The following is a 13189-nucleotide window of genomic DNA, read 5'->3' as shown; positions in this document are numbered from 1 at the left end:
AAATACAGGGAGTAAGAAAAACAATTTGTAAAATATGTTTACAACTCAGGTTATTCACAGAAAGGACATTAAGAGTATTCATTCAACTTCTGAGGGCCACCAGTGATGGCTCAGTGGTAGAGATACTTGCTGCCAAACCAGACAACAAAGCTTGATCCCCAAGACCTACATAGTAGAAGGAGAAAAAAGATAGTTTTCCTCTGATATCCACACAGTGATGTGCATGTATGCACCCGCACACACCACATAAAATACATATATGTACTTTTTTAAATTTAAAAACGGGGCTGTAGAGACGGCTCAGCAGTTAAGAGCACTTGTTGCTCTTGCAGAGGATTGATTCTAGCACCCGGCAAGGCAGTTTACACACATCGCTAATTCCAGCCGCATGGCTGGAACCTGCTATGTATCCTAGGCTGGTCTTAGAACTTGCTCTCCCTACCTCAGCATGCACGTACTAAGATTACAGGCATGCACCATCATGTCTGGCTTGGAACATATTCAGATGCCCAAAAGGAGCACATACACTGTGAATTTAAAACATTAAAATTTTACATAAAGGGACTCAAGACAGATTGGCAATGTGTCCTTCCTTCTACCCACACCTATTTTGAATCACTCTTTTTCAGGATCTTTAGGACAACTGTTCTTGCAACAGAATCCGTCTTAATTCATAATTTTCTAAACCCTTTTATACTGTACAGTTTACACATTAAGTAAACCTTATAAAAATCAAAATTTATTTCCATAGAAATTTGTATGGAAATGAATTTTAAAAATCTTCCATTTTGAGCTGGATGTGGTAGCACACGACTTTAATCTCAGCACTCTAGAGGTAGAGGCAGGCAGTTTAAGGCCAGCCTGGTCTACAAATATAGTTCCAGAACAGCTAGGGCTGTTACACAGTGAAACCCTGTCTCGAAAAACAAAACAAAACTTCCATTTTGTCATATCTCAAGTGAAGAGCCCTCTTTAAAGCTCTTTTTCCAAGCACTCCATAATGACTCAGACTATTACTTACTGAGTCATTAGTACTGGCTTAACCTGATAATCAGTATCTCAGGCCAATGCTGAGGAATTACAGCATTAGGAAACTGAAATACAAACACGCCATTCCTAGCATAGGACCCCAATGCCATTGACAGTAAAAGACATCAACAGTCACTGATCACTTATGGCAGACAGAAGAAGCAGGATATTAATTGATAAGACTCCAGTCTTACAACCAGAAGAAAACACCTTGGTTACAAAACTTCTTAACTTGTACCACAGCCCTCTACAATTGTACCTTTTTATATCCATGCTGATTTCAACCTTCCTATTGGATAGAGCATAGTTTTAAATCAGTAGAAACAGTCAACAGTACAGAAACACCAACACAGACTTTGACAACCAACACTTATAGGTGTACGATCTTCCACATGTCCTAAAACTGCTGTTTCACAATAGGTCTTCAGGGATTTAAAGTTGTTGAAGCCTGGTGTGGTGGCACACGCCTTTACTCCCAGCACTTTGGAGGCAGAGTTTGAAACCAGCCTGGTCTACAGAGTGAGTGGCAGGACAGCCAGGGCCACACAGCAAAACCCTGTTTCTAAAAGCCAAAAGAAAAAAGACTACCCTCTTCCTCAGAGTTGTTTTTAAAAGGTCATTTTATGATTTTAATATGTAACCAACCCTTTATATCCTGGATTGGTTCCAGGACCCCTAACAAAATCTCCAGATGTTCAAATATCCTATATAAAATATGGTAGTGTTTATATATAACCCACTTGTATCCTGCATACTTTAGCTCTAAATATTTATAATATCTAGCTGGGCGGTGGTGGCGCACGCCTTTAATCCCAGCACTCGGGAGGCAGAGGCAGGCGGATCTCTGTGAGTTCGAGGCCAGCCTGGTCTACGGCGCGAGATCCAGGAAAGGCGCAAAGCTACACAGAGAAACCCTGTCTCGAAAAAAAAAAATTATTTATAATATCTAATACAATGTGAATGTTATATAACCATGAACCTGTATTGTTTAAGGAATAAAACTAAAAAAAATCTTCACATGTAAAATACAGGTACATGTTTCCTTGTTTTTTTTTGGTTTTTTTGAGACAGGGTTTCTCTGTGTAGCTTTGCGCCTTTCCTGGAACTCACAGAGATCCACCTGGCTCTGCCTCCCGAGTGCTGGGATTAAAGGCGTGCACCACCACTGCCCGGCATGCTTCCTTGTTTTGAATATATCTGATCTTCAGTTGGTTTGATCCATGGAGGCAGAATCTACAACTATGGTGGACTGGTTCCACACTATTTTTTTTGTTGTTTCATTTTTGTTTTGTTTTTCAAGACAAGGTCTCTCTATATAGTTCTGGATGTCCTGGAGCTTGCTAGGTAGACCAGTTTGAACTCACAGAGAGCTACCACATCCGGCCTGGCTGCAGGCCAATGTTAGTCTATATAGAACACTAAATTTACTGGTATCTATGTTTTATGAGTAGAATTCAATTGTGATCTTAACAAGCTTGCCCAAACTCTATGCAAAACTTTACCAAGCTGAGTCCTAGGGACCATACCCAATAAAAGGACAAAAAAGAGGAAAAAACAGACTTGAGGAGGCTCACCAAATGCTCTAACTTCTCAGAAGTTATAGCTCACCAATGAGTGATACAATTCTTAAAATGATTACAGGCTTTTATAATATCCACTTCCCAGTACCCTGAGGAGACTGTTAAAGCATTTCACAATTGATTGTGACGTCACCCAACAAAATGTATAGAATTATTTAAGTCAATCAATCAATTTATTTATTTTTTGCTGTGCATGGTGGCATACAACTTTAATTCCAGCACTTGGGAGGCAGAGACAAGGTGGTCTGAGAGTTCCAGTGAGCTAGTCCTGCCACTTGCTCTGTAGACCAGGCTGGTTACTAGCTATATAGTAAATCCTGCCCAAATAAATAGATAGATAAATAAATAAATAAATAAATTGATAGAGAACATTTTTACATGTTATTTTGAGAGAAGAGACATGTACACATGATAGAAATGTGAAGTTCAGAGGACAACTTGCCAAAGTCAGATTTCCTATCATATGAGTTTCAGGAATCAAACTCAGGCCCATAGGGCTTGGCAGAAAGTGTCTTTACCTAATGAACCATCTTACCAAGCTAACATATATTTGTTTTACAATCAATGCCAAAATAAAACCCAGATTTTTTAGAAACAGAGAGAGACAGAGACACTCTGGTGGTAGTCCTAACCTAGAACTCACTATGCAAATCCAATCTGCCTGGCCTAAAACTTGTGTCAACCCTCCTACCTCTGCCCTCAAAGACCTAGGATTACAGGCATGCTCCAGACCATGATCAATTCAACTATTTTATTTATTATGGCTCCTCAGAATTACTTTTCGATCACCAAATTTATCACTATCCCTTTAAAAACAAAACAAATATTAAAATAAGAACTAATACGTTGTTGCATGTAATATAGGATATACATGAATATTTACGGTAAATATAACACAAAGAAGTTTTATACTGATCCTGATAGACTCTGAACCAAGAGGCTTACTCTCTTAAGAGGGAAGAAGGGCGATGAACAAGAGAACATTCTCCACAGTGGGGGTGGAGCAGATTAGAGCTACACACAGCTAGATTCGCTGCCTGCTCTTGACCCTCTGTAACCATGGACCAGTCACATAACCTTAGGCTTAGAGCCTCATTCTGTTCACCTGTGAGGTATGGTTAAGTGTTACTTACCTTATAGTTTGTATTATAAGATTTGTTAAGCAAACTGCCTAGATTCTAGGACTATAATGAATGCAGCCTACTAACACAGGACAAACCTGTAAAACTGTCTGGCTGTCAAAACCATTCATTCAGCTTCAATTTGTGAGATCAAGATAAGTAAGCAGTTGCTATTTATAGGCCCTCCCAACTAGCTGCACAAAGAAAAGAGGCCAACAGGGTAAAATGACCTAGGTGAACACTACTATACTCACATATTTCATTTCAAACTTCTTAGCCAACATTTCCACTTCTTGCCTCTCCTTATGCTCATCATTAAATGGGTCTTCTGTATGAACAAGCTTCTTCTGATTCAAAGGAAATGGGGAAAGAAACAGAAGTATTAGAACTACTTCAACTGGACTGCCATATACTAATCATATAGCAACTATAGTTCAGTATAACTGACTAGCATATCAAATAGGTATTCAATACTATATATTCTATAACTACATCCATTATATTATTTTCCCGACTTGACTCTCTCTTTAAATTTCAATTAGCCAATTTTTCCTAACAAATAGGTCAAAAGCATTAAAAGCTATTTTGAAAAAAAAGATGGTTCACAGAAGGAAAGTATCTGCAGTTAATAGACTTACACACACTGTACAGTTTTTTGATGGTCAAGAATTCAACATCAAAACTGACTCCACTTGCAAAAGGACCATATGGCCACCCCATCCCAAATAAAGCAATCTCTCTCCTTAGACCAACATAGGTAAAAATGAAAATACAAATTTTATTTTGATATTATCCCTAAAAAGGGCTGATTTAGCTATGAAAGAGCCCTAAAAAGATATCCAAATTATTCATTATAGAATCAAGATTCGTCATATGCTTCCTTCCAAGTTATTATTTGAGTATCTGCAGCTGCCCTGGCTTTCTGCTGAAAACTGAGAATCAATAATTTCTATATCTCCTGTCTCCTGTCAATGGATATCCATTTAAGAAATACATAAAGCTAAAAAAAAAAATATGCAATAGCTCACCATGGCTTCCTTCTAACAGTGTAGAATAAAACATTGTTCTAATATAGTTTAAAACACAGACACATTCACACGCTATAAGCAAGGATCCTACATTCACCACCCACTTGCCAAAACAGACAAAATTGTATCCTTTCCTGACTTTACCATGTTTTCAAAACAATTTTTAATGTATTATTATTATGTGCTGCATGATGGGGGGTGGGGTGGGCAAGTGCATACATGTGGAGGTCACAGGGCAACTATGTGAAGTTGGTTCTCTCCTTGCACCTTTCTGTGGATTCTAGGGATTGAACTCAAGTTGCCAGGCTTGCACTGACCTGAGTTTACTATTTCAGCAGATATGTCTTACATGTAATGATTTTCAATAAAAAAGGCTAAGAACTACCTTTAAAAAAATACTTTTTTAAATCCAATTTCAGAAAATTTACTTTGAAAGTAAATTTGGTTTGTTGTTTGTTTTGTTTTTTGGAGACAAAGTTTTACTATGTAGCATTTGACCTGGAACTTCCTAGTTGGACCAGGCTAGGCTCTAACTCAGAGATTCTTTTATTATTCAGAGATCCTTCTGATTCTCCCTCCCTTGTGCTGGGATTAAAGTGTGCCCAATCACACTCATCTGAAAACAAATTTTTAGAGTTTTTTTCTTTTTCTTTTTTCTTTTTGTTTTTTGAGACAAGAGTTTCTTTGTATGGCAGCCCTGGCTGTCCTTGAACTCATTTTGTAGACCAGGCTGGTTTTGAACTCACAGAGATCCAGCTGCTTCTGCCTCCTGGGATTAAAGGTGTGAGGGTTAAATTTTTAAGCTTATATAGCAGCTTCAAATAATTAAAACCAAGACAAAGACCTGAATTTGGTACTAACGTGCTTCATCCTAGATATAAAGACCTACACATAATCAGCCTAAAAAATGACAAGAAAACATGGACAGGGGGGTTGGAGAGCTGGCTCAGAGGTCAAAAGCACTGGCTGCTCTTCCAGAGGTCCTGAGTTCATTTCCCAGCAACCACATACATGGTGGCTCACAACCATCTATAATAAGATCTGATGCCCTCTCCTAGCATGCAGACATACATGCAGACAGAACACTGTACACATAATAAATAAATACATAAATCTTTAAAAAAAAAAAAAAAGGACAGGATGAAGACAGAGGGTTGGTTCATCCTTCCCAGCACATCAGAACGAAGGGGAGAGGGGATTCCTTAGATTTTAAAGAGTTGATTTAGAATAAATTTTTAAATGTAATAATATTTATAGAATCTCTTATCCTAACCGGCATTATGAATGAAAAACAGAAACAACCCAAGGGGAAACAAACTAGCAAAGTGAGTCTGGTATGGAATAAAACGCTACATTTGGGGTATAGTGACTCTGATGCACAGAACTGCAGGCAATCAGCATATTTTGTTGTTATAAATTGTCCCCTCCCACCACTGTGTAGTTCAAATACTAGGTCCTTATCAGTACGATAGGGGTTCCATGACAGTTTTATTGAACCCAGAGACTTTCACATTCTAGGCGAGAGCTCTACTACTGAGCTTTCTCCCCAATCCAGCCTGACTTATTTTATATATGCAAATATAAACACAAAAATTTGTAATTTTTACTAAGAATCACCATTTTTTAAAAGATTTACTTTTAACTTACATTGGGGTTTTGTCTGTATATGTGAGGATGCCAGATCCCCTGTGAACTGCAATGTGGGTGCTAGGAATTGAACCTGGGTCCTTTGAAAGAGCAGCTAGTGTTCTTAACCACTGAGCTACCTCTCCATCTCACCTTTAAATGTCATTCTAAAATTTCTTTCAAGATCAGATTTCACTACACAGTCTAAGTGGCCTCAAACCCACAATCCTGTCTCAATATCCTGTGTATCACCATGACCAGCCTATTTTAAAATATTCTGTGTACTTTATTATACAGGCATTGAAATCTAACTCTTGTTTACATGTGGTGTATAAAATTAAAACAAATTCACTTCTCCTTTACAGTTAAGAATAATACTTGCAGCCGGGCAGTGGTGGCACGACCTTTAATCCCAGCACTGGGGAGGTAGAGGCAGGTGGATCTCTGCGAGTTTAAGGCCAGCCTGGTCTACAAAGTGAGTTCCAGGACAGGCTCCAAAGCTACACAGAACCAAAAAAGAATAATGCCTGCAATCCTAGCACTCAGGAAACTGAAGCAGGAAATTTGACAGAAGTTTGAGGCTAACCTGGGCTACACACATCCACAAAGAATCATCTCTTTTCCCAATAAACCCTTAAGAAGAATCCCCCCAGGTGAAACAACCTGCAAATGATCAGTTACCTATGAGTAAAGTCAACCAATGATTTTCTCCTTTGATCTTAGCAGCATGTTCAAATCTTTCATAGGCCTTATCCACACGAGGTGACAAGCAACAGAATCCACAGAAGTCCGTGACAGTACAGTTACAGCAGCACCATTATCACTTGTTTTCTCTTTACAGGAAACATTTAACTCCTTATGTTCTCAAATGGGAGCTCAGGTTGTCTGATTCTTGGTCTGCTAAGAACTGCACTTTTTTCTTATGTATTTGTCACATCCAAAACTTACTTCACAATGCACTATCACCAGCAATACTAATCAGGATATGAGTGTCTTTTTTTGTTTTTTTGTTTTTGTTTTTTCAAGACAGGGTTTCTCTGTGTAGCTTTGGCGCCTTTCCTGGAATTCACTCTGTAGCCTAGGCTGGCCTAGAACTCAGAGATCCGCCTGGCTCTGCTGGGAGTAAAGGCGTGCGCACAACCACTCAGCTTCAGGATAGGAATGATTCCAAGGTCTCAGTCACCACCTGCACCACCATAATTATAGCATAATAAATACCACAAAGAGAGAACAAGGCAAAGGGCGGACCTAATCTGCAAGGTGATTTTGCTTTTTAAGAGTAGCCAAAATATGCTTTTCCTCATAAATACAGAAAAACTCCAACTGTATTTCCATTCATTGGGATTGCATTCTTCACTTATCAGGTAGGAAGGGGTTTATTAAATGTATATAAATGTATTTAAATGTACTTATTTAAATGTATTTAAATGTGCACATAACTTTTTTGTGTTTTTTGCTTTTTGTGTTTCTCTGTGAAACAGCAGTCCTGGCTGTCCTGGATCTCACTCTGAAGACCAGGTTGGCCTCAAACTCACAGAGATCAGCCTGCCTCTGCCTCCCGAGTGCTGGGATTAAAGGCGTGTGCCACTACCGCCTGGCCACTTAATAATGTTTTTAACAGCCCATAGCTACCAACTTTCAGTTAACAAATCTTGTTCACTGACATATAGCTATTTTAAAAATTTGGAGACTGTTTCTTCTAATTCTACTTAGCCTATTACAGGTTCTAATTAATTCTTCTAATTCTACAGCCTATTACACTATTTAATGCCAGTAACTCAAATTTAAAATTATTTTGGAAAGATTATAACTCTAAAAATAATCTGCGCCAGCTACTCAGTAACCCCAGCTACTCAGGAAGCTAAAACAGCAAGATCATAAATTCAAGGCCAATATGGGATACACAGTAAGTTCAAGGCCAGTTTGAGCAACTTAAAATTGTCTTGTCTCCAGAACAAAGAATGAGGTTTTACTTGGAGTCATGTCAGTGATATGGCATGTCACTGTCCTAGCATGTTCAAGATCCTTGGCTTAATTCTCAGCACTGGAAAAATAAAAGTCAAAGACTTCCTGGAGGAGGAAATTTGGGGCTTACCACTTTCCAGACATTCTCATGTTCCCAGTTTTGCTTTCCTAGGGTTGGTCACTCTTCTAGGATTTCTATGGAACCATGACAATTCACTTACAACGGTATTATTTATACATTATTCAATAATAAATATATTAAGTAGGACTAATCATAGGAAAACGTGGCAAACTTTTGCTACAAAAGTATACCGCATAAAAAAAAAAAACGGAGTAACAGCCTGGTCTACAGGGCATATTCCAGGGCAACCAAGGTTCCACAGCAAAACCCTGTCTCAAAACAACAACAAAGAAAAAAAAAACCAACAAAACAAAAAACAAACACCAGAATAAAATCTTTTCTGGAATTACAAAAGATATATGCTTGAATATATGATAAAAATTTGGATCAATAAATCCCTAAATTGATAGTATGTACAAAACAAACACAAAAATTAAACCCAATTTACCTGTCTCCTAAAACACGAAAGTATAGTCATGATCCAGGTTCAGAAAAGATCACATACACAACAATAAATACCACAGAGCATAACCATATAGCAAATTAAATGGTTAAGTACTATATAGCTAACTATATAGCTGGTTAAAACACCTAGATCAGCGGGGTGCAGTATGAAACACCTTTAATCCCAAACACCTTTAATCCCATCACTAGGGAGGTGGAGTCAGAGGGATCTAAATTCAAGGCCAGCCTGGTCTACAGAGTGAATTCCAGGACAGAACAGCTACACAGAGAAATCCTGTCTCAAAAAAGCAAAACTAAAAAAACAAACAAAAAACCCACCTAGGTTAGTGTAGGTACTTTCTACAGTGTTTGTACAATGGCAAAACACTAACTAGTAGTATGTATTTTTACCTAATGATGGTTTTTGTCTTGCAGTTTTGTTATACTTATTTGTATGTGCACACCTTGCAGAAGATGGTTCTTTCCTTCCACCATGTGGATGGATCCTGGAGATGGAACCCAGGTCTTCAGGCTTGGCAGCAAATGCCTTTACCTGCTGAGCCATTTTGTCACCCGGTTTTTGTTTTTTGAGACAGAGTCTCACAATATGGCCCTGAACTCTCCATCCTTCTAACCCCAGTCTCCAGAGCACTGAGGTCACCGACTAGCACACCCATCTACAAAACGTTTTGAATCTGTAACTTATGCAAATTATAAAAATTGAACACCTACTTATATTAACAAGTCAAGTATAATTTCTTTGAAAAATGTTCCAACTTAATAGACAAAAAAAAATGGCATATTTAAAAAAAAGAGAGAGAGAGTTCTGAAGGGAGTCTACAGAACAAATGTTATGTGAAAGTGACCAAAATGGTCTCTTCCCCTAACAATTCAATTTCTCTGAAAACATTTAGTAATGATGGCTGCACAATACTTGTAACTAGCCATCCAAGAATTATCTGGCACAAAATGAACACAGACTAATGATATTATTCACCGTGAGACTTTTGATTAAGAGTCCTTCGTTGCAACAACAAAGATAGTTGCTGAAAGGAACTAATGAATTCTGGAGTCCATTAGACCTGCTAGAAAGCCCAGGCTAATAAAAAGCATAGTCGCTAAACTAGAGGACAATTGTCTGTCTGTCTGCCTCTGTCTCCCTCCCCCTCCTCCCTCCTCAAGATCACCAACCCACAACAATAAAAATTACAGTCACCGACAAACCGCTGCCCTAATCCCCATTGTTCACCGCTTCCCTCAAAGGCATACCTATGTATTTTCCTAAGTTTTTTTTTTTTTTTTTAATTCAAAGCCAACGTTTTTTCCATCATTCTCCAAAAGACTACATCGGACAAATAACCCCAATTCGAACTAATGATAGCCACATCATATGGTTAGACAGCCACCGAATAAGACAAGAGACCTTTCCATTCAAAGACAATATGCACAAACTCAACACACACACAAAGCTAACAATATTTACCAACACGAGTGTAACCACATTAACGAATCCACTTTTTCATTCCTAACGTGGAATCTTTAGTTTCTGAAAATGTTTAATTTCTCTTAAATCCCCTTCAATCAAGGAAAATAAACCACCCGGCCACGAGCCCATCTCAGCAGCCCTGGTGCCCGGTACAGCTGGGTTGAGGAAGGATGAGGATGAGCCGAGAAGGGGTCACACAATCTCTCCGCTTCAGACCGGGGGGCGTGTCCCCCAAGGTTTTTCGCTTCCCTTCTACCGGAACGACAGATGGAGTGCCACAAGAAGCTAGCCGCACGGCTCGCGGGGCCTCGGGATTTGGTGTGGGGAACAGAAAGGAAAAGGAGGAAAAAGCTGAGGTTTCGAAAGGTGCAGAGGAAAACCGGCTCGCCGCGGTGTGGAAGGGGCAGCCTCGGCCACCTAGGTGGGCCGAACCGCGCAGCTCCCGCCCCGTCTAGCCGCCCGGCCCCCGCCACCCCACCCCCGGGGCGAGCGAAGTGCAGAGCAGCGGCCGGTCCGGAGGCACCCGAGCTGTGTGGGGCGGCCGGGAGGGAGGGACCCTCTGTACCCGTTGTTCTCCGCACAGCAGCAGCTCCGGGTAGCTGAACTCCACGCAGCTTTCGTCCGTGGGGTCCTTGAGCACCAGCTCCAGGCGAACCGTCTCCTTCGGCGGTCGCGGCGGCGGCTCCGCCCGGGAGGCCGACTCCCGCGGCGGGGCAGTCTGCAGGGGCAGCGGCAGCGGCGGCGGCGGCGGCGGCGGCGGCTCGGGCCGCGGGGGCTCGCGCTGCAGCGCCATGGGCGGCTCGGCGCGGCTGACCTCGCGCTGGGGGAGCGGCTTGTCGCGCGCCGGGTGCTGCGCGTCCGCGCGGGGGGCCGACTCCGCCCGGGCCGGCTCGCGGTACGGCTGCGGCTCCAGTCGGGGGGGCTCGCGCTCGGCGCCCGCGAAGTCGGCCTCGCGCCGCCTCACCGGTGACAGGCTAATGAACGCGACTCTGCGCGGCTCCGCCATCCCCACTGTTCTGGCCCTCGGCGCTCGCTCGAGCCGGCTCTCGCCTCGACGCCGTACGGCGTGCCTGCCCGCCTTTCCTTCCGCTCTCCGTCGCTTTTCTTCCCTCCAGCACCCTCAGCCGTCTCCGCGGACGCCACCGTGAGTGCGGACCGGGTCCCCGTCCCCGCTACTACGTTCTGATGGGCTCCACCGCCATCGCCAGGGTCGCCGCAGCCGCCATGTTGGGTCCCCCACATAAATAGAAGCAGGCCGCTGAGCGGGCGCATGCGCACACCGGAGACGCTCGCGTCCACAGTCGTGGCTGTTGCTCAGTTTTCCTCCCAACAGTCTGGAGTCCAGACAGCCCGCCGGAAGTGACGTCACAGACGGGCCTGTCTCCGTGGTAACGCAGACGCTAGCTGTGCTTTGGCTCAGAAGGAGGGGTTTGGGGTTCCCGGAGTAATTTCCTCTTCTCGTCCGGAAACCGAGGCGCGCTCGCGGATCCCTCAGGGTGAGCGTTGCGATGTGCCTGGGAACGACCCAGACATGGCGCCGCGTCCCGCCCGACCGTCGTCAGCCTCTGGCTCTCGGCGCGGGTAGGGGGGCGGGGTAAGGTTGTCAACGGAGGATTCCAGGTGGACCCTGGAAAGAGGTGAGGGACTCGCGGCCGGGCCGCCGGGCCTGCCAGCCCGGTGCCCGGTCGCCGGAGGTGCCCAGGGGTAGAAAGGCGAAGACTAGACTCGCCCCAGACCCCTCCCGAAAGCGCCACGCTGCCTCCCACTCCGCTGCCTCCTACACTTCTCCCCAGCCGCTTGGCGCATGGCGGTGAGACGCTCCATGACGCGCCGCAGTTGGGAAATTGAACTGGCAAACGAACAGTTCTTGAAGACTTGAACGTCTTAGCAGGTTTTGTTATTTTAGGAGACTCGCTCTCAGGAAAAAAAAAAAGAAAAAAGAAAAAAAAAACGTTAGATGGCCCATTTCTGAGTGGGAAGGAGCGTGGGTTAGGCTCCGTTGGCGTACCCGTGGGAACCGAATTGGAATCCAGGTTTTAAAGGATGAGAATTACTGGCTCTTTTAATCTATTTAGTAGAAAGTGAATTTGAGGGCCCGCTTTCCACATCCTCAAGGAAACCCAAGCTTGTTAATTGCCTTAGCTGTATTAGATGCTGAGGAGCTGAGTCAAAGTGACGTCATAGACTTTTAACAGGCTGATTATTAGCTCAGAATTCTATTCCTTTCCAAAGATGGACCGAGCGGTGATGGAATGTGCATCCCAGAAGTCCCTCCTAGTTCTAAGCCAGGTGTGGAGGTGCGGGCTGGTTGACTTCAACATGGTCTACATAACCAGCTGCAGGCCAGCTGGCACTCTTTAATGGTGGTGGTGGCACTCCAGAGCCAAGCGGATCTCTGAGTTCAAGGTCAGCCTAATGTACTTAATGAGTTCCAAGCCAGCCAGAGCTACATAGTGAGACCCTGTCTGGAAAAAAAAAAAAAAGAAAGAAAAAGAAGAAGAGGCCGGGCGGTGGTGGCGCACGCCTTTAATCCCAGCACTCGGGAGGCAGAGCCAGGCGGATCTCTGTGAGTTCGAGGCCAGCCTGGGCTACCAAGTGAGTTCCAGGAAAGGCGCAAAGCTACACAGAGAAAACCCTGTCTCGAAAAAACCAAAAAGAAAAAAAAAGAAAAGAAGAGAAAGAAGAAATAAAGTCTTCTAGCTCTAAAATGCTGCAATATTTCCTTGACACCACGTTTTACTTCCAACATTCCTTCCCGGTTTTGATTGGAATCTCATATTTTGGACTTA

General features: G+C 42.9%; 1 protein-coding gene across 4 annotated transcripts in view; it reads right to left on the bottom strand.

Annotated features, from left to right (window-relative positions):
• Ubn2 (ubinuclein 2) overlaps positions 1 to 12873 on the bottom strand; it is a 76945-nt gene extending 64072 nt beyond the window's left edge. Inside the window, exons 1-2 of one of the 4 annotated variants that reach the window (XM_052720884.1) lie at positions 10966 to 12873; positions 3985 to 4077 (exon numbers count right to left, since the gene is read on the bottom strand). In XM_052720884.1, coding sequence (XP_052576844.1) covers positions 3985 to 4077; positions 10966 to 11406 — 534 coding nt within the window. In that variant the 5' untranslated portion in view covers positions 11407 to 12873. Of the gene's footprint in view, positions 1 to 3984; positions 4078 to 10397; positions 10848 to 10965 lie in introns of those variants that run through there. The other 3 variants (XM_052720885.1, XM_052720887.1, XM_052720888.1) reach the window with 3 other exon arrangements.
• Positions 12874 to 13189: the final 316 nt, after the last annotated feature.

The sequence above is a fragment of the Peromyscus californicus genome, unplaced genomic scaffold (genome assembly GCF_007827085.1).
Source record: "Peromyscus californicus insignis strain IS unplaced genomic scaffold, ASM782708v3 Scaffold_6__1_contigs__length_162567912, whole genome shotgun sequence".
NCBI classification, from domain to species: Eukaryota; Metazoa; Chordata; class Mammalia; order Rodentia; family Cricetidae; genus Peromyscus; species Peromyscus californicus.
This window is presented reverse-complemented; position numbering and strand designations above follow the sequence as displayed.